Source organism: Callospermophilus lateralis, chromosome 5 (assembly GCF_048772815.1).
Source record: "Callospermophilus lateralis isolate mCalLat2 chromosome 5, mCalLat2.hap1, whole genome shotgun sequence".
Lineage (NCBI taxonomy): Eukaryota > Metazoa > Chordata > Mammalia > Rodentia > Sciuridae > Callospermophilus > Callospermophilus lateralis.
Genome location: NC_135309.1, coordinates 5,182,472 through 5,202,921, shown reverse-complemented (window position 1 = coordinate 5,202,921; position 20,450 = coordinate 5,182,472). Strand labels below are relative to the sequence as shown.

Sequence of the window (20,450 nt, the reverse complement as noted above, 5' to 3'; positions counted from 1 at the left end):
AACAACTAGCTATCCCTCCCCTCAAAATAAAAAAACAAAAACAAAAACAAAAAAAAAAACCCATAAATGTGACTCCGGCTATGATAGCCAAAAATAAATACATAAAGATAAATACTTAGCAATAGATTTAACCAATCAAATGAAAGACTTACACACTGAAAACCAAATCATTAATGAAAAAATTAGAAAAGTCACAAATTAATGGTAAGGTACTCTGCTTTTGTGGATGAGACTTAATACTGTCAAAATGTCCTCAGTACTCAATCAATCTATAGCTATAAGGCAATTCCTACCAAAATTCCAGCTACATTTTAACAGAAATATATAAAAATAATCCTAAAATTCCTATGCAGTCACACACACACACACACACACACACACACACACACACACACACACATACACACACTCACCAACAGCCATGGCATTGTTGAATCAGAAGGAGAAACCTGGAGGCATCACAGTGACTTATTGCAAAGACTGCAAAGGTGCAGCTGCGCACATGCACGCGTGTGTCTCTGTGTGTGTGTGTGTGTGAGAGAGAGAGAGAGAGAGAGAGAGAGGGAGGGAGACAGAGAGGATAATGACGAACATTTTTATCAGCTTGTGCTGGGATGGGTTATTTCACCTGTTTAAAATGTGACTGAAGCTTGGGGGTGGCCCACACCTATGATCCCAGGGACTTGGGAGGCTGAGGCAGGAGACTGAAAGTTTGAGGACAGCCTTGGCGACTGAGCAAGGCCCTAAGCAACTTCACAACATATTGTCTCAAAATTCAAAAAAAAAGAAACCGTCTGGGGATGTGGTTCAGTGGCCAAGCAGTGCTTAACCAGGACCAGCATGTCCACGTGCCTGGGACAGACTATGCCATGCCCACCACCTGAACAGTGGACGCTCATTAAGAGAACCATTTGATTTCAGCTTGAACGTGTGCCTGGAACCCCATGGATTTTCTGCCCATCTCTTGCTTTTTTGGGACATATTTGGCTAAATTTGCTATGAATTTTAAATACGTATTAGCTCACTCCCTGGCTGGACACTGCGAGAGAGCCTAGCATTTGCCCACAGAGCTTTTCTCTCAACCAACAAACAGAGCAAGGAAGCCTGTGTGGAGAACATGGAGATGTACCTTGTGTGCCCTGTGGACCTGCACACCGAGTCCATCCAGCCCCGGGGACAGCATGAACGTCCCTTCATCATGAGTGTATCACATAGCTTGGTGAACTTAAGTAATTTATTTCTCTTGTATTTTCTCCCCAACCTCTGCCATTAGTTTATTCCAGTCTCCCATGGAAGACCACGCACCAGAGAGTGGAACCTGCCTGGAGAGTAGAGGACCCTGCCTGGACACCAGAGCTCCGTTCTAAGGGATTCTGGCTGCAGCATTCACCAACCTATATTCATATCGCAATGCACAACCCCCTCCCCAGTGTGCCCTGGCAACACCCCCTGGTCCTTTACCCCTGTGGTGCACCGAGCAGCCCCTGGCACCTGTCCCAGGCAGGATGAACCACACTGTGGTCACTCAGTTCATCATGCTGGGGCTCACCCAGAACCCAGAGCTGCAGGGCGTGCTCTTCTGTGTCCTCCTCCTCATCTACATGGTTGCGTTCCTGGGCAACATGCTCATTGTGGTCGCCATCATCTGCAATACCGCTCTGCACACGCCCATGTACATACTCCTCCTGGGGCTGGCCATCATGGACATCGTCTGCACCACCAGCATCATCCCCGAGGTGCTGTGGACGATGCTATCCGTGGAGAGCACCATCTCCTACGGCAGCTGCATGTCCCAGCTCTTCTTCTTCACCTGGTCCCTGGGGGCCGAGATGGTGCTCTTTACCACCATGGCCTATGACCGCTACGTGGCCATCTGCTTCCCCCTTCATTACAGAATTATCATGAACCCCTGCACGTGCATGGCCTTGCTCAGCTTTGTCATGGCCATCGCCGCCACCAACTCCTGGGTGCACACGGGTCTCATCCTGAGGCTCACCTTCTGTGGGCCGAATACCATTGACCACTTCTTCTGTGAGATACCCCCCCTGTTGGCCCTGTCCTGCAGCCCTGTGAGGATCAACGAGGTGATGGTGTACGTAGCTGACATCACCCTGGCCGTGGGGGACTTCACGCTGACCTGCATCTCCTACGGCTTCATCATCAGGGCCATCCTGCACATCCGCTCCGCGGAGGGCAAAAAGAAGGCCTTCTCCACCTGCTCGTCCCACCTCATTGTGGTGTCCCTCTACTACTGCCCCATGATCTACACCTACATCCGCCCCGCCTCGAGCTACACCTTCGAGAAGGACAAGGTGGTGGCCGCACTCTACACCCTGGTGACACCCACGCTGAACCCCATTGTGTACAGCTTCCGCAACAAGGAGATGCAGGAAGGGGTCAGGAAGGTGCTTCTGAAGTGTTAGCAGGTTCAGGGGGCATCACCTCTGTCCTCCAGAGTCAGCGTCACATGTCTCAGGCTTGAGGGGCTTTCATAGCTCCGTCCCCAGTTTCCCTTCCTGATGCTTCTTTCTGTCCCTGGTCTTCTCCACAACTCCGTTCTCCTCTTGTGAACATGTTTATGATGCCGCACACACAGCACACTCACAAACACACCTCACTGCACTCTCCCAGTGTGTGTAAAGTGCACACCTACAATTCTCCTGTGTACATGGACACAGTGACTTACAGCAGCCTGCGTGTCCCACGTGCATACATGATGAATGTCACTGCTGATGTGAAAGAATGCACTAGTCTATGAGCCAACCCCAACACAGCAGAGAAATATATTTTGTCACCGTGGAAAATATTTGTCACAGGAACAGCACAGCTTTCCCTCCTTGAAACCCATGTCACAGTCAAGGTTTTGAGGCAGTAATTTTTAAATCTATGCAGATGAATTAAAATAATACCATCATTTCATTGCTGCCTGCTTTAGAATTTTTGCTCCATGAATACAAGAACTATCAATTATCATAAAAAATGCTTGTGTTCTTAACATCAATTCTTAGTAAGCCTGCACCTAATGGCGAGAGCATGAATCACATGGTACCTTGCAGTAAAGGCCAGTGTGAAGGCTCATGGGGCTACTGGCCAGGCTCCTGTGGGAGGCTTTGTCAGCAGAGGAGAAGCACAGGGGACTCCTGTCCCAGAAGCTCTGATTCTGCCCATCGGGGAACAGGGGACTTTCAAAGAGGTGATTCAAAGCTACACTCCCGGTGTGCCCTATGGGGCATCCAGTCACTGACCACAGACCCTGCATGGTGCACTGGGGAACTCTAGAGACCCAAATCCTCCACCCAAAAATCTTGAATAAGACCATCTTTGTGGGCCTCTGACCTTGCTCAGAAGGGCCTTGTGCTAGGTTTATTGCTATTGTTGCCATCTTAAATTTTTTTTCTTTGCAATACTGATGGTTGAACTCAGGGCCTCACATGTGCTAGGCCAGTCTCTACTACTGAGCTGCATGCCCAGTCCAACTATCTTAAAACTTAATATTTTACTCCCTGAACATGTTTTTTTTAAATCAATCAATTATTTTTACAATAGAATGCATTTTTACATATAGTACCCAAATGGAGCACAATTTCTCATTCCTATGGCCGTTCATGGTTCAGATTCACTCCAGTAGTGTAATCGTCCATGTATATGGGGTAATAATGTCTGTCTCTTTCTACCATCCTTCCCATCCCCACAGCCCCAACTCTCCTTACACTCCCCTCTACACAAATCAAAATTCCTTCATTCTTCCCTATTTCCCTGCCACACTATTGATAAGCAGATGAGAGAAAACATCTGGCCTTTGTTTTTTGGGGGATTGGCTTAGTTCACTTAGCATAATGTCCACTAGCTCCATCCATTTACCTGAAAATGCCATAATTTCATTCTTCTGTAAGGCAGAGTTGACTTTTCTTGCTTCCCAATTTGCATACAGCATTCGCTTTGCCCCTGAGCAGGGCATTCAGGTGGACCCACAAGGGTGGGATTTCAGCAGGACTCAAGGCCAACAGGAGAAGGTGAGCATCTGGCCTTGGAATGGGCTGAGTCATGAGATCCACTCTCACTCCCACCTAACTTGCTCTGGAACAGAAGGTGGAAAAGAAGCAGCACCTAGGAATCCCATGGTGCTTCCTCGCCTCGTTCTCTGCCTTAGCAACTCTCTCCTGAAAACAAGGATGTGGGTGGAGGGAGAAGGATGCTGCTAATGGGAAAGGTGGCCTCTGCTTTTAGCCCAACTTGCCAGCAACCTTCAGATGGGAACTTCAGCAGCATATGTAAATACCGAGAAGTGAAATACAAACAAATGAAGGTAGTTTTGTGCAGTTTCCGCGTATGCATTTACAGATGGGAACCTTGAGTTGTGTGACTTGTTGGATCAGCATAAAGATTTGCATTTAAAATGGTGCTGCCCCCTTTTCAGATAAACGGTGAGATCCACAGTAATAATTTAAACTTACCATTTTCTCATAACAACATTGAATGGCCAACTCATTCAAAGGTCAGAGCAGACAGAGAGATGCTGAGAAGAATGAAAGCCACATGAATCAGTGCCTCTGCTATCCAGCTAGGCCCACTGTGCCCCTTGTGCAGGTGCCGGTCACTGCAAAGATGAACTTGGCAGAATTTGGGGTCTATTCACTAAGCAGCCCAAGAGGGAGACAGGAGCAAGCCTAGTGTCCACTCCCCAAGGACAGAGTTTATGGATCCTTGTGCAATAGAGTGGCAGGTAGTCTAAGGCTTGGGAAAGGTGCCTAGAGGCCAGGGAGGAGCCACTGGTGGTCATGAGGAGCCAAACATCTCAGTTCTTCATAGGACACATGTTTAGAAAAATGGCAGCCTTAGCTTGGTGAGGTAAAGGCTTGCCCTCCAATATCAAAGACATCAGCTGTTGGAAGCTCAGCAGGCCCAAGGTCAGTGGTTTCCACTGGTTTCAGACAGACACTAGTGGCTTCCAGCTTAGTCCACTAGGACCACCATCACCCCCATCTCCAGGCATCCTCTATTGCAAACTTAGGGGGCTCTTAGCTTCCTGACCTCTGGAAATGCTGTGTCCAGGCCAGCTGAAGCAAGGGGAGGGGGCAGTCTAGAGGGCATACTCAGGCTCACCTGGAACTCAGCTCACTCCTGCATTATGGAAGAGGACCCACAATCTAGGACCTCACAGATCTCAGCCTCAGGTCAGGAATCAGATAAAACACGGACCGCATGAATGTAAACAAAACATGGTCAGCTAAAATTCAGATATAGGAGTGCTCTGGGGAGCCCCAAAGTGCCCTCCCTGGTCCTCGCTTCACTGTCACAGTGGCCCCATGCAAGTATCTAGTGTAAGGGCTTCAATGGCAGGCTTCCTTTTGCCCAGGCAGATATGGCCCCGTCATGTGGACGGGGGACTTGAGGGAGCTCATTGGCCACATCACTCAGAGGCAGGTGCAATCCAGCAGCTTCGCCTAGAGTGCTGCTGTGCACTCAGTCTTGTCCTGAGGCTGTGGTTGGACTGTGAAACTTCTCCTGTAAGCAGCAGCTGCAACAATGTTCAAAATATCAGAAATGTGTGACAGAGGGCAGATGGCATTGCACCACCTCTAACATGAAATAGTGGTCATGATCCACTTTAGTTTATGATGGGAAAGAGAAGTACTGAGAAGGTGATGAGCCTTAAGACTTCTGGTCATAGAGCTCACCCCAGGACTGAGCTCATGAATCGTGACCCCCCCGCAGCACCCTGCTCTTTCAAGTGGGGTTTTGCATTCTTGGAAAGCATGGAGCATGGTCATGGGATAGATTTGTGTGGGAGCTGGGAGGACCCCAGGAGCCATATGAGGAAATGTGGCATTTCAAATGGGCCTCCAAGTGTGCGCAGGATGGGGAGTGCTGAAAGTCAGGGCATGCAAGTAGCCAAGGGCGGAGTGGAAAGAGCCCAGGGAAGAGCACACTCCATGCAGTATCCAATTCCCCACAGTTAGCGTGTTGTGAAGTGTGCGTGCACTGAGGAGCCCATTACATGGAAATAAGATTGTCAAATGCTCCTTGACATGTAGAGTATGCCGCTTACAATTTCATTTGTTAATTTTCCATAAAGTGCCACTAAGTCTTTCCCAGAAATTTGGGAATTAGGATTTTGTTGAGACATCATTCACAGCATCATGTACAATCTAACTATAAAAGTAGGCTTTTTTTTCAGGAAAGAAAAAAGTAACCTCAAATGTGAAAATAATTTTTTTAATTTAAGATCCATTTTTTAATTCAAATTTCCCGTGGAAGATGATCAGCCCATTATCATTCAATACCATGCAGTGAAATTTAACGTAACCTAAGTGCTGCCCACTTATCTACCTGCTCAATTTCATTTTTGGATCATGTTCGATCAGCGGCCCTCCACTCCTGCCCATCAGGGTCAGCGCCACCCTTGCCTCCTGGCTGCTGCCCGCACTGGCCACAACTCCACCTCCTGCAGGGCATTGCTCTGGCCACACACATCCTTGTAAAACATTACTGTCACAAACTTAAGCAACTGCATATTTCATGACATCTAGCTGTACTCTTCAATTTCTTGTTGAGATTTAATATAAAATGGCTTTATATGATGACTATATTGAATACATATCCAATAGGAAATGTGATACCCTACTACATACATTTTAGTAGTAACATGTTTTTATTGACTTTCTGATAAACACATTTTACCTTTAAAATAACTTTTATTGTGTGTGCACTTAGGATACACAGCATAGTTTTGTGGGATACACACAGACTGAGAAAAGGCCACCGCCAAGCAAAGTAAGGTATTCTTCATCTCACAGACCCTGCTGCTTTTCCTGTGGGTATTTCCTGGACAAGCTGCTAAGATGCACTTGTTCAGCAGGAACCTCAGATATGCTACATTTCTTACATTAGCCCCCAAGCTGTGATTGGATTTCTAGGGTTGTGCTTTCTTCATGTCTGATACTCTGTGTCCTCTGACCTCTCTCCCTGTCTCTTCTGCTTTCTCTGCCTGGAAACTCCCACATTTCCCTCTCCCTTCCCTTCTGCCCCCACCCCTTTCCTTTTCCTCCTCATTGCCTTCCTCTCCCTTTCCTTCCTGTTTTATACTCCACACCTAAGTGGGGGCAGGTGATTTTCTTTTTCTGTCTGACTTATTTCACCTGGTATAAAGCCCTCCATGTTCATCTGGATTTGGTAGATGACAGGATCTCCTTTTTAAGACTGAATGGTTTTTCAGTCCAACAGTATACCATGTTTTCTTTACCCATGGGCAAAATCCGGGCATTTAGGTTATTTTTTATGCCTTGACTAATGTGAACGCTGCTGCAAAGAACCTGGGTAGTCAGATATGTTTAGGAGACGGGACTTCTTTTCATTTGCAGGCTATTGGGGGTCTTTTGTGGTTTCATAAGGATCATAGGGCTGTTTTCTACTTTCTATGAATAACACCTTTGGAATTTTGATAGAGGTCACAAAGAATCTGTGTATCATCTGAGTAGTGTTGCTGTTTTGATATTAGTGTTTCTGATCCATGAACACTGGATATCTTTCCATTATTTGCATCTTCTTCAATATCTTTCATCAATGTTTTATGGGGTTCAATACAGAGATTTCACTTCCTTTGTTAAATTTATACTGCAGTGCTTTTTAAAATGCTACCTTTCATGGAATGGTTTCCTTGACTTATTTTTTCAGATAGACCATTTTTGTGTATAAAAATGTTTTACTTTTAAAAAATATAGCTTGAGGTAATAAGTGAAAAGATGAGACACTGAAACCGAAAACCTACAAACTTAATTATCCATCCCCATAAAATTCAGTCACCACTCCCTGCCTGTGCCAAAGGAACTCAGGGACACAGAGAACCCTCTTTGGAGTCAGACACACGCAGGCCCAAATATTAATTAGTTGTTTGAATTCTACAAAGCATTTTGTTTTAATGTCATGTAGAAGATAAGGAGAATTTGTCTTAGAAACTTCGTAGATTTTAAAGCTTTTCCTGGCATGCTCTGTTGGACCCTCGGCTTGCCTTCTCTTCCAAACAGAGAGAAACAACTATCACCATGAGAAAAGCTGTGAGGAGGTGAAATTAGAACTCCACATGGCCTCTGCAGTGCTGAGCTCAAGGGACAAAGTGTGCCTTGATCATGGCCTGTCCCTCTGAGTCACTCAGGTAAACAAATTACTGCTATTCCCAGAAGAGAGGAGCGCGCCCCTGTCCCTCCGGTTCCTCTCCTCCTTGTTAATCTCCTCTTAGGATCTGAACCCGTGTGCAAGTCCACCTCCATTCTCTTGGTCGGACCTTCAGAGAGAATAAAAACGTACAGATGGATCTCCTCCCGACAAGAAGGGTACGTACTCTGAGCTCTTCTCTGTCTCATCAGAGACACCCTGAGTATGTGAGTCCCAGAATCATGACACTCAGACTTTTGTAATGGCACCGTCAAGGTTCCCGTGGAAGAGTGGGCTAAGCCCAGGTTGAGGAAGCCACCCTGGAGCTCACAGAGGTGCCGTGAGGGAGGCGCTGTAGTGCTCTCTCCGATAACTACAGGCTGGTGCAGTCAGGTGCTGCTCCAGAATGTGACCTCAGCTGTTTCGATAGCACTGTGTGTCACCAACTATGTGCAGGTTCTTCTTCCAGCAGGACACTGGCCACAGGGAAGCAGACAAACAAGGTGAGCTTCCATGCTGGTCATGAAAGGGGCTTTCAGCCTGATCACAGGATGGGGAAAGGGCAGGAGAGATCGTCCCGCAGCAGAGGAAGCCAGCAAAGCCCCTTACTCCAGAGTGGGCAACTGCCCAGCGTGCAGTGACCCCGCCCAACACAGACCTCATCCCGACTCACCTGCGCTTGGGTGAAGAGGTAGAGAGAAGTTAGTTAGAGGCTATAGCGATCAGAGGGAGGGAACTGTGCGGGTCGGAGGCTGTGGGCAAGCTGGGACTGGTGGCTGGGTAAAGAGCAAATGTATGTTCCAGTTAGTGGCAAGGCGTTACCGGTGCTTCCTACACTGCCTGGCACAGGAGCTCGGTGGAAAGAAGGAGGCCTCCTGAATGGGCCTTCAGAGGAGGCCTGTGCACCCTGTTCCATGGTTGTGTATTTGAAAGGAGAGGTCTTCCTCCTATATCACACATCTGGAGGATGACAGTGAATATTCCTATAAAACATAAGAAGCAGATACAAGTTCTGAATTTGGAAGAACCTCCTGAGACTTAGAAAGGGTCTCCAATATGTACACACCAGACATGTTTTATAAAGAAGTTCATTAGGATCCTAAATGTAAAATCAATAACAAATAAGCCTTAGGTGAATCAGGGACACTGTGAGAAATAATAACACCCGCACTAAAAATGGCATGTCCCCACCAGCCACTGTGATTTTATAGCCACATGTCCTGTTCAAGGCCATAATAGCCAGTTAGATTTACAACAATATAAACTAAAAATATAAAGTTTTTAAAAAAATTAAAAGCCCCCAATGTCAGGAAGAACGTTCTGGAACACATAACTTAATCAATAATTCAACTCCAGTCAGAAAAAATAATATTCAGTGTCAAATGAATTGTGCCCAGAACGTGGACTGTAGGCGGTGTTTGGGACATATTTATTGAAGGAAGACACTGGTCATGTGAATGGATGGATAATTACTTGTTTGCCAATAGTTATAAAAACTTATACCTTGATAATATTTAGAATAAAAGCGGGTATTAATTACATCATATTATAGTAAGCATTTGGAGAGTAGAGACACTGTGAGGCTGCAAGACACTTGGTGAAGGATTCTCGTAGGGCAGGAGCACTATCACATCTCCTAGGGAGAGCAGGGCACAGGGCTGTGCTGGGCTGAAGGGCCTAAAGCCCCTGAAAGGGTGTGGGATGTCAGGGGAGCCTGCATACCTGGCAGAGGCACTGAGCAATGACCAGCAGAGAGCAAAGAAGCCAGAGTGGGGGCCTGGGAACACCAACATTTATTCCCACCCAAGTGAAGAAGCTGGCACAGGGCATCTGCCATCCTGGTTGGGATACATCAGGTGAGCAAGGGACACTGCTCAGCCACAGTAACTAAATCTGCTCGGGGCAACCAGCATGGCTGCCAAAATAAGCAACTTTCTAACAAGGTCGGTATGGACAATGTGATTATTGTCGGCAAATGAAAATAACGGGTCCAGTTAAAAATGGGCATTAGTCACCGTTTATTTCCAATATTGGGGAAGAAACCATGCTTTCTTGAAAGCAGTTGAGACTGAGTCGCAAGATGTTTCTGTGCGTATGCAGACATGATGCCAGAGACACAGACATGAGTGGCAAACATCGGAGGTAGCAAGGGTTAGGGTGGCATTTAGTCCCCCACACGTCATGAGGATCCTGTGGGGCTCCACCATTAAATGTTCTCTTCTTCTAGATTCGATGGGAAGATGGAAAGAGGAAACCTAACAGCCATCGGGGAATTTGTCCTCCTGGGGCTCTCGGACTCCTCAGCACATCCGCACATCTTGGCCCTGCTTTTTCTCTGTATGTACTTGGTCACCGTGCTGGGAAACGCGCTCATCATCCTGGCCATCGGCGGTGACCCCCGCCTCCATTCCCCCATGTATTTCTTCCTTAGTAATTTGGCCTTTGTTGACATTTGCTTTATTTCCACAACAGTTCCCAAAATGGTAGTGAACCTCCTGACTGACACCCTGACCATCTCCCGCGAAGGCTGCCTTGCCCAGCTCTTCTTCTTCATTTCTTTTGTGAACATGGACAGCCTCCTTCTCTGTGTGATGGCCTACGATAGATACGTGGCCATTTGCCACCCTTTGCATTATGCCACCATAGTGAGCCCTCAGCTCTGCCTGCGGTTGGTGGCAGGGCTCTGGGTGGTCACCTGCCTTCATGCCCTCCTGCACACCATGTTGATGGAACGCCTGTCCTTCTGTGCCTCCAATGTCATCCACCATTTCTTCTGTGACCTCAACCCTCTCCTGCAGCTCTCCTGCTCAGACGTGTCCCTCAACATCATGGTCATTCTCACGGTGGGGAGTCTGCTGGCTCTCACGCCCCTTGCCTGCATCCTCACATCGTATGGCCTCATCTTCTGCACCAATCTGAAGGTCACCTCTACTCAGGGGAGGCAGAAAGCCTTTTCCACCTGCAGCTGCCACCTGTCAGTGGTTGTGCTAGTCTATGGCACGGCCATCGCAGTCTACTTCAGCCCCACCTCTTCACACACACCCCAGAGAGATGCCCTGTTGGCTGTCATGTATACAACTGTCACCCCCATGTTGAACCCTTTCATCTACAGCCTCAGGAGCAGGGATGTGAAGGCAGCTCTGCAGAAGACACTCTGTATGTGAGCTGCTCTCAGCGGTGACCACGACCCAGAGGTAAATCCAAGTGCCAGGGCAAGGGGCCAAGGCAGGCATGTCCCACATGGGCACCGCAACAGCCATCAGGGCAGATGGTCGCCCGGATGCCTCTTCACACTGGAAACTGCGTCCAGTGCTTTGTGTGTATCCTCACACTCTGCCTGAGCAAGCACTGGGCGACCCAGGAACCCCATGGTCAGGATTAGGACGGTGCATTCTGGAGAAGCAGGTGGGGACTGCCAGGTCCCTGACTTCAGTGCAGTGAGGTGTGATCAAACTTCAAGCTGTCCAGATGAGGATAAGTCCTGCTGGGGCAGCATCCGAGGTTCAGACTGAACCGCGGCTGGGCTCCAGTGCAGACCCATGGGTGGTGGGAGCAGGGCTCTTCTTGAAGAGCTCTCGGGAATGCTTCCCTGTCTAGGGAACACTCCTTCACTTTGCTCTCTCTCTACACACCTCAATGTCCCCATTCTGTCCACCGTGTCCTTGTCACATGTGTGCCCAATTGTTTCTGGCATAGAGGAAGATCACCTTCTGCTCAAATCACGTTCCCTGCCAACAGGCAGAAGCTGGCAGAGCCCTCTGCAGATGTGCCTGGTGCAGCCCACTCCCGAGGAAGAGTCATGGACTGTCCTCCTTCGGAGGTAACAGGACCTCATCAAGGGGAAGCCTTGCTCCAAACCTCTGAGTTTTGTTCCATCCTGTCTTGCTAATAGCAAATCAATATGCAATATGCAAAAGTGATTACATCAGCAGTTATTCCGTTGAATAAACTCTATGTAGGATATGGCTCTAATCCCTAGTGCTTAGGGACTCACTCATTCCAGTTCACCTTTGGGATTGTCACCTGTCCTTCTCCAGAATCAAAATGTCTGCTTTTGTGCCTCTGTAAATGCTCAAGTGAACACACACATTCCACTTTCAAAACCTAGTAGAAATTCACACCTTCCCAAGGAAAAACAAATATAGATGCAAGAGTTTAAATCCCTTCGAAGAAAAAAAAATGTTTTTCAAAAAAAAAAAAACAACACAAAACCCAACCAAGTTGGCAGATAAACTTCAGCTCTTTTAACATGCCTATCTAGCTTACAATATGGATAAAGAATGTAGATTCATGAAGGCAAATCAGTAAGTAAATAAATAATGTATGGGGAGGTGGCTTATAGCTTCAGCTCTACCTAATGACCACAGGACTGGCTTCCTATCTGTATACCTAAAAGGTCACCTGTCCAGAAGTTCACTTAATGCTTTGCTAGGATTTTAGGTGTGGAAAATCATTTGGGATGATGGGTTTAGAAAGGGGATCCTTCTGAAAATGGAGATTATGTGTGTCAGGCTTTCAGCTGTCACTCAAGCCAGCCCTGCCTTGAGTGACATCGTCATGAAGGTGGATCTATCAGCAGGTACAAGCACCACCCTCATCCTTGTCCCCGTTGCTGTGCGTTCTTTAGATGGCATGTTCTTCTCTCCATCACCTCGAGCCCTTGAATTACCCATTACAGAGTCATGGGAAAGTGCAGACTGTTTAGTAGCTTCCCTGAACCAAAATAGAGACCTCAGAGTAATTATTTAAGGGTTTTCTTTTCTAAACATCCAAGAGTCAACTAAAATGGTAAAGGTACTCCACAGGGGAAATGCACATCTTCCTTTCAGAAGTACTTTGCAACTTCCACCTGGCTGTGGGTGGACTTCAGCAAATCCAGGAAGGAGGCTCGGAGGACCTGGGGTGCCACCACTCACAGGGAGTGCTCTCTAAATGTGCTTCTGCTCATCTCACACGTTCTTGAAGAAAAAGGAAAAAATATGAAATGCACAAGTATGTAGAACGGAGGAAGACGACAGTGGTTCCTGCGGTGGAGGGAGCAGTCTGGCCGGACACCAGGGACTCCTTAGAGCACAGCAGAGACTGGGAGATAAACGGGCACCAAGATGCCACTCGGTAAACAAAGAAAAGAAGAAGCAAAAGAGAGATACCGCCCAGTGTCATTAGCCTGGTTTTCATGATATAGTGCCTTCGCATCCTTCAAAACTTCTGGGGAATGCAAATTCCTTCTTTCCCATTGAGGTGGTAAATTGGACTCCTGAGAACTGGAGATTTAACCAGTTTTCATTTTACTAGTAGTTCAAAGCCTGCAGAGGACTGCAAGACACTGGCAAAGCGTGAAGCTTGAGGCCATCTGTGCAGCTCCCAAAGCTGTATTTACCACTTCAAGACGCACCCTGAGCCAGATGCAACTGTGAGGCCTCCTGATCCCACTCAGGTCATTGCATTGCACAGGATGATTTATGTGTGAATGAGGAGAACTCTCCACGGTCTGACTGTTACAGCACTCAGTTGTCCTTGAACTCTTTCAGCAGGCCATGTTGTGTATCTGCTGATTCTAAATGTGTTACATAAGCAACCTGGAGAACTAGGCATAGTAGCCTACGCACATTCCATAAATAAGACCTTCAGATGTCTTTCCACTAGAAATCACCATGAGGAATCTTATTAAAGTTAATTGCAAAAGCATTTGGCTCCACTAGTTTTTCTTGCCTGTGTCCCCAGGGCAGGCCACAGGCTCAGCTGCTAGCCATCCCTCCTGGACTCTCCTGGGGTGGGCGGATGAGGGGCAGCAGTGCCTAGCTGGCTGTGGGGCTGGCGTGGGTCAGGTCTGCTGCCCCAGGGCGTTTCCTCCTCCCAGCCCCCTGGCTGTCCTCCTCTGTTCTTTAGTACTGAGTGAAGTTACAGTTCTTCCAACAAAGGGAAGACTATGGATAACCACAGCCAAATCACACAAAGCAAATGCTTTTCATTCACAGTCCTGGAAGACACATCACTCAACTGCAGGCACAGTCTATCTTGACGTGTACAAGAGCTAAATTATATTGCTGATGGCAGTTTTTTTTTTTTTGGCCTGGTTTCTGTTGCACAGTATTGTGTTTGTGAGAGTCATCTATAAAAGAACACCAGGCCAATTCCCCTCATGAGCGTACATGCAATATCCTTAGCAAAATCCTAGAAACCCAAGCTCAACCCCACATCAAAAGGGTCATTCACTGCGGTCAAGTAGCCTGTAGCCCCCAGGATGCTGGTGGGTCATTATGAAAAGATCAGTAAACGACGTTCAGGTAAAAAATGTGTAATCGTCTCAGTGAATAAGACGAGGCTTGGACCAAATTCAACTTTCCTGAAGAAACTGAACCAGAGGTCCAGAAGAGGTGCAGAAGAAACATGCCTCAGTAAGCATGAGATCCTGCAGCCAGCACGAAACCAAGTGTGAGCAGGGAAAGCCCCCAGGTCAACAGCCCCAAACCGCCCATTGGCAGGGCACTGGAGCAGAGCAATGGCACAGAAAGGGACCTCAGAGGGCCCAAACAAGACAGGAGGAGGTGAAAGGGTCTCACTGAGCACATGACTGCATTCAGAGACAACCCTAGCTGCTCCCCAAGAGCTGCGGGCAGTGAACTAGAAAGGAACTATTAAGCCACAGGGAACAGAATCAACACAGACAAATCAGGGTGGGTTCACTGGGAAGGACAAACATGGTGAAGCAAGTTTCCGCCTCCTGCTTTAAGGTCCACTTGGTGATTTACTGCACTCTTGCCATGACATGGAGACACGCCCAAAAGGGCTGATCACTGGGCACATGCAGATTAGACCACCATGAGGCATCACCCCGACTTGTTAAAACAGTTGTTATCAATGGGAGGCTAAGACGAGGATGGTGAGTTTGAAGCAAGCCTCAGCAACAGTGAGAGATTGTCTGTAAATAAATATAAAAAGGGTTGGGACATGGCTCAGTGGTTAAGTGTCCCGGGGTTCAATCCCCGCTACCAAAAAAAAAAAAAAAAAGAAAGAAAGAAAAAGTTTGTTATCAAAAAGATGAAAAGTAAGTATTGGCAAGGAAGTGAAAAAAAATGAGCCCCTGGTGCGAATGCAATTTGTTACAGCAAATATGGAAAATGATAGACAATTCCTCAAAAAAAAAAAAAAGACTTACTCTATCACCAGCCATTTCAGGTCTGGTATTTACCCAAACACGTTGAAGTCAGCATGTCAGAGGGACAGCTGGCCTGCCACGTGGGATGTGGTGTTACACATAGATGCCAACGAGCCAACCTAAGTGCCCACAGATGGATGGGTCCCAGGGAAGGTGCGGTTGTTCACACCAGGGCTTTCCTATCAATCAGCTTCAAAGAAAGAGAAATTCTGTAGTTTGCGATGACATTGATGGAGCCAGAGAATGTCATGCCGAGTGAGGTAAGCAGAGACCCAAAGGCCTCCGGTTCTCACTCACAGGTGGACCCTAAAAGGTCACCTCCCAGGAGCAGAGGCCAGCTTCCATGTGCCAGGGTGGGGGCCTGGGAGGAGGGGACGGCAGAAATGGATGGCAGCCTCAGCTGGGCAGGAGGAAGTCTGACTTTTCTGAGGTCTATTACACAACATGGTGGTACAGCTGACAATAAGAACTGTGTGTTACATATCGCTGAGAGTGAACTTCCAATGTTCTCATCACGAATGTGTTAAGTGTTTGAGATTCATGCCTATTTTCATTAGTTTGGTTTGATTTTTTGTATTCAGAAAAATCATGACTTTCTACCCCATAAATGATCCTTTAAATATGTAATAAAAAGTAAATTAAGAAGGTCAAAGACCACTTTTTTTGGATCGACTTGAACAAGGTCATACTTCTTTCCAGGTCCCCTTGTCGCTGTGCACGCATCCATATCATCTCCTGACACCCAGGGTGCTCCCCCCATCCCCAGACCCTGCCAACTGCTACGCCCACCTCCTGGGGGCAGGCCTTGTCCCCCTAAGCTCATTCACTGTTATGGAAGGATGAGGGCCCCTTTGTGTTTTAGGTCTGTGTTTGTGAAGGAGACGTCCTGGTGGCCAGAGGCTTTGTATGTGTGTTCAGGGCGCCTGGTGCTACAACCTCGCTGTGGGGCCAGAGAGCAGCCCCATCTCCTGCTATCCACTTTGCAATGCTGGGCGGGGAGCCAGGGCCCGCTGGGCGAGGGCTGCATCAGTCCTGTTTCTAAGGGGAGTGCCACAGGCAGGGCAGCTGCAGTGGCCTGGGGCCTGGGGACATCCCTAAGGTCTCCTCTGCTCTCCCTCAGTCCCTGGGAGAGCAACTGTGACCCTCACGAAAGTGTAGTCCTCAGGGAGCCCCTGTGATGCCCAAAGTTGAGCCCAGCTCTCCCAGGCCTAGAAGTCCTAATGAAGCCCCCAGGGAGATTCCCTGGCCTTCCCTCCCAAGCCCCGACCACAGGGGAGAAAGACAAGCAAAGACTGGGGTGCTAACTGGTAACACAGATGCTGTGTGCTGGTGAACAGCACAGCCGCCAGGAGGTCCCCGCTATGTCGATGAGGCAATGGGTTCATTTGATTTGATCCATGGCCTCGATGAAAAGAAGGACTAAGATTATTTGACCAACAACATCACATTTCTGAAAATGAGCAAAATACAACAGCACGTGAGTGTACCCAGGGAAAAGCTGTGCACCCGCTCCCCAGTAGCCCATAGGAAAGGGCCAGGCCCATAACTGCCGAGTAGTGATGCTCGTGGCCTAGCAGGACCTCCTCCACATGGGAGCAAAGACTGCAGGCTATGCATTAAAACCACCAAATTAATAAAGTGTGAGTTGCTTTTTGCACTTGAGTTTTATTTTAATGAAAGTATTGCTTGGTTTAGAAGATATTTTCTCTCTTCACTTTCTAAGTTTCTGTAGCAGAGGAACATGGAGCCTGCCTGTCAGTACAGAGGACTAGGTGACTAGGGAAAAGACTTAGGAAAAGGGAGGGACGGTGTGACATTTCAAATGCTGTTGGATTGTGGTGTAGCAAGAAGTACAATTTAAATTTTGTTACAGAAATATGAAAAAAATGTCAGCATTTTTAGGTGACTAACAGACATCATTACTTTATATATATGTGTGACTGCATGACCAATATGTTCCTATAACAAGGTACACTCAGAAAAATGAGAAATCATATCCCATCTATGTATAGCAAAGTGCATAAATGCATTCTACTGTCATGTATAACTGATTAAAGCAAATAAAAAAAATTTTAGAATTGATATCCCCAACCACATTAACATTACTTGATCTTCTAACTCTGTAGCGAATAATTTCCAAGATCCGTCAATGAAAGCTCCCCTCCCTTCTTCCCCTGTGCACTGCAGGGAACGTGGACGCCATGGGGGAGCCTGTGGGTCTGGTGACTGAGAATCTCCACGTTCTAAAGCAGGATGGGGTAAAAATGGGAGCGCATATCCCACTTGAATCAAAGTGTGAAATATGATATATCAAGAACTATGTAATGTTTTGAACAACCTACAATAAAAATTAATTTAAAAAAAAAAATAAAAATAAAGCAGGAGGTAGACAGACAGGACCCAGCTGACTGCACTTCGCACTCAGCTGTTGTTTTCACGATGATGCTGGAGACAGATGCTTGTGTTGTTTCCGCACAGACTTTATAAACGCTTCCATCCCATTCTACACATACGAGAACATTTTTAGGATGGCTACCCAGATATTTTTTTCCTTTATATCATCATCTGGATTTTTGGCACTGAGACACCTCGGTGTACCTTCTGGGAATCCTCGCTTCTCTAGAGCTTTCTGGTCCCTTAAGAATCTATTTGACAGATGCAAATAACAGGTGCAAGGATTCAAAAGTCAGCCAGAACTTGGGGGGGTGAAGAGTGCCTGTGAACAGACATCTTCCGCTCATGTCCCCTCCACCCCTGCTTTGTGCTCTGAGGCTGGTTTCACGGAGACCACCCTCTCCGCCCGCCCTTGACTGACGGAGCAGATGAGGGGTCCCCAGGCTGAAGCTGGGGGCACTCCTCCTTCCCGAAGGGCAGGCCCCCATCTTGGTCTCTCAGGCACCCTCTGTGCTTTGGGAGGTGAGTTTCCAGTGACAGGGCCATGCCAGGATCAGTCCTTTGATGTACAAGTTTGGACTGGCCTGGGGCCACCTTCCTGGGTTCCAACCCACCCTGCCACTGAAGGGTGAAGAGACCCCTAAGAAAACAGCTGACCCCCTCATTTCCTCATCTGTAAAACGTGGATTACCAGAACTGCCCCATGGGAGGCTGTTCCTGAGGATCGGCCAGACAGCCCAGGTGAAGTCTCCCAGGTCCTGAGTGTGGTCGACTCCTTTCCGACCAGAGGATGCAGCATGGACCTGGCCAACAGGACAGCAGTGAGGGATTCCTTCTGCTGGGGTTCTTGGGAGCGCCCTGGCTGCAGCACACGCTTTTTGCGCTATTCCTGGCCGAGTACCTGCTCTCCCTCGTGGGAAATACCCTCATCATCTTCATTGTCCTGGTGGAGGCCAGGCTGCAGACACCCATGTACGTTTTCCTAGGAAACCTGTCCTTCCTGGAAATATGGTACACCATAGCCACGGTACCTAAGCTGCTGGCCACCTGCCTGTCCAAGGGCGCGGCCATCTCTGTCCCTGGCTGCATTGTCCAGTACTACTTCTTCTTCTCCATGGGGGCCACTGAGTGCATCTTGCTGGCGGTGATGGCCTACGACCGGTATGTGGCCATCTGCAGCCCTCTCCACTACTCCCTTCTCATGAGCCTTCAGCTCTGCCTGCGCTTTGCAGCTGGGTCTTGGGTTGGGGGCTTCTCGGCCACCCTCCTACCTACCATACTCATCTCTCGCCTGAACTTCTGTGGCCCCCAGAAGATCAACCACTTCTTCTGTGACTCAGACCCCCTTTTTAAACTTCCTGCTCAGACACGTTCTTAGCAGAGGCCTTGGGCTACACCTGCAGCTCTGTGGTGATTCTCAGCTCCTTCCTCCTCACCATGTCCTCCTATGGCAACATTGTGGCCACCGTCCTCCGGCTGCCCTCCCTAGAAGCTCGGAAGAAGACCTTCTCCACCTGTGCCTCCCACTTCACCGTGGTCACCATCTACTACGGCACCATCATCTTCGCCTACGTCCTCCCTCCAGCCAAGTACAACTTCACCATTGGCAAAGTGATCTCCGTGTTCTACTGCGTGGTCACCCCGCTGGTGAACCCACTCATATATACCCTGAGAAACAAAGACGTGAAGAAAACGTTCAGGAAAATTCTGGCACAGAGGAGATTCCTCTTGACCAGTAACAGACAGGAGTTTTGAGTTATCAACACAGAAAAGCAGTTTAGAATGGAAACTCAAACTCATGTGCAAATGGTAAGCATTAAAAACCATAGTCTGCTGTTGATACCACCTAACGTGGCCACCCGTGCATGGTACTTGTGTTTTGAACTCCACTGGACAGCTGTTCCACGTCTGCTCTGCCTCTGGTGCCTTAGGACAGCGCTGTGATGGGGGAAGGTACCTGACTCAGGCTCCTACCCTAATGCGTCCACAGGCTGGCCGAGCGGCAGTGTTCCAGGGACCCAGGGGGCCACAAAATCTCTGTTAAGTGGGGCAGTAGTCCTCCATCTAATGATCTGATCGTCTGATCTATACTTGGTCCATTGTACCTCAAAGATGTGTCCCCTTCAGGTACATTTCCTACACACACATGCCAAGTCAATGTTCTTCTCAGGCATTGATGTTGACTTGTCAATGATAATGCAGCTTAGTAATTCTGTTAGAAAAATTAGGCCGTCAGGATTTTTCTGAGGAACATAAAGCCATGAGTAAATGGGGTTGCGGTTGTGGCTCAGAGGTAGAACACTCGCCTAGCATGTGTGAGGCACTGGGTTTCACCCTCAGCACCACATAAAAATAAAATAAAGGTATTGTGTCCACCTACAACTAAAAAATAAATATTAAAAGAAAAAAATATTAAATAAATAAATAAATATTAAAAGAAAAAAAATGAACTGTATTTCAAAAATTAGCAAGGATTCCATGACTCAAAAGTTAAAAAAAAATAAATTAGATCTGGACACTGAGAATGGAATATCTTACGTGGTGAGGTAGTGACTGTTTCAGATTCCTACAATGTAGGCAAGGAGACACCTAATTAAGCAAAAACAAGTCTGATTCTGAAAGAGAAGAATGAAGGGCTCCAGGTGTTCCCCGCTGCTCAGGCCTCTCCTGTGAGGAGGAAGCCCTGTCATTCCCATCAGTGCAGCACAGGAGCACAGGTGACAGCAGGGGACGGACCTTAACTCCC

General features: G+C 47.7%; 2 protein-coding genes and 1 pseudogene across 2 annotated transcripts; all 3 read left to right on the top strand.

Annotated features, from left to right (window-relative positions):
• Positions 1-1,505: 1,505 nt before the first annotated feature.
• Positions 1,506-2,423, top strand: LOC143400177 (olfactory receptor 13G1-like). The gene has a single exon (XM_076857497.2). The coding sequence runs from the start codon at positions 1,506-1,508 to the stop codon at positions 2,421-2,423; it is 918 nt and encodes a 305-aa protein (XP_076713612.2).
• Positions 2,424-10,391: 7,968 nt separating this feature from the next.
• LOC143390343 (olfactory receptor 1C1-like) lies at positions 10,392-11,355 on the top strand. The gene has a single exon (XM_076842779.1). The coding sequence runs from the start codon at positions 10,392-10,394 to the stop codon at positions 11,313-11,315; it is 924 nt and encodes a 307-aa protein (XP_076698894.1). The 3' UTR covers positions 11,316-11,355.
• Positions 11,356-18,501: 7,146 nt separating this feature from the next.
• LOC143390338 (olfactory receptor 6F1-like) lies at positions 18,502-19,459 on the top strand (annotated as a pseudogene).
• The last annotated feature ends 991 nt before the right edge of the window (positions 19,460-20,450 follow it).

Bases quoted from the DNA above. Each gene is read 5' to 3' on its own strand.
- LOC143400177 (XM_076857497.2), top strand. From the start codon at position 1,506: ATGAACCACACTGTGGTCACTCAGTTCATCATGCTGGGGCTCACCCAG.
- LOC143390343 (XM_076842779.1), top strand. From the start codon at position 10,392: ATGGAAAGAGGAAACCTAACAGCCATCGGGGAATTTGTCCTCCTGGGG.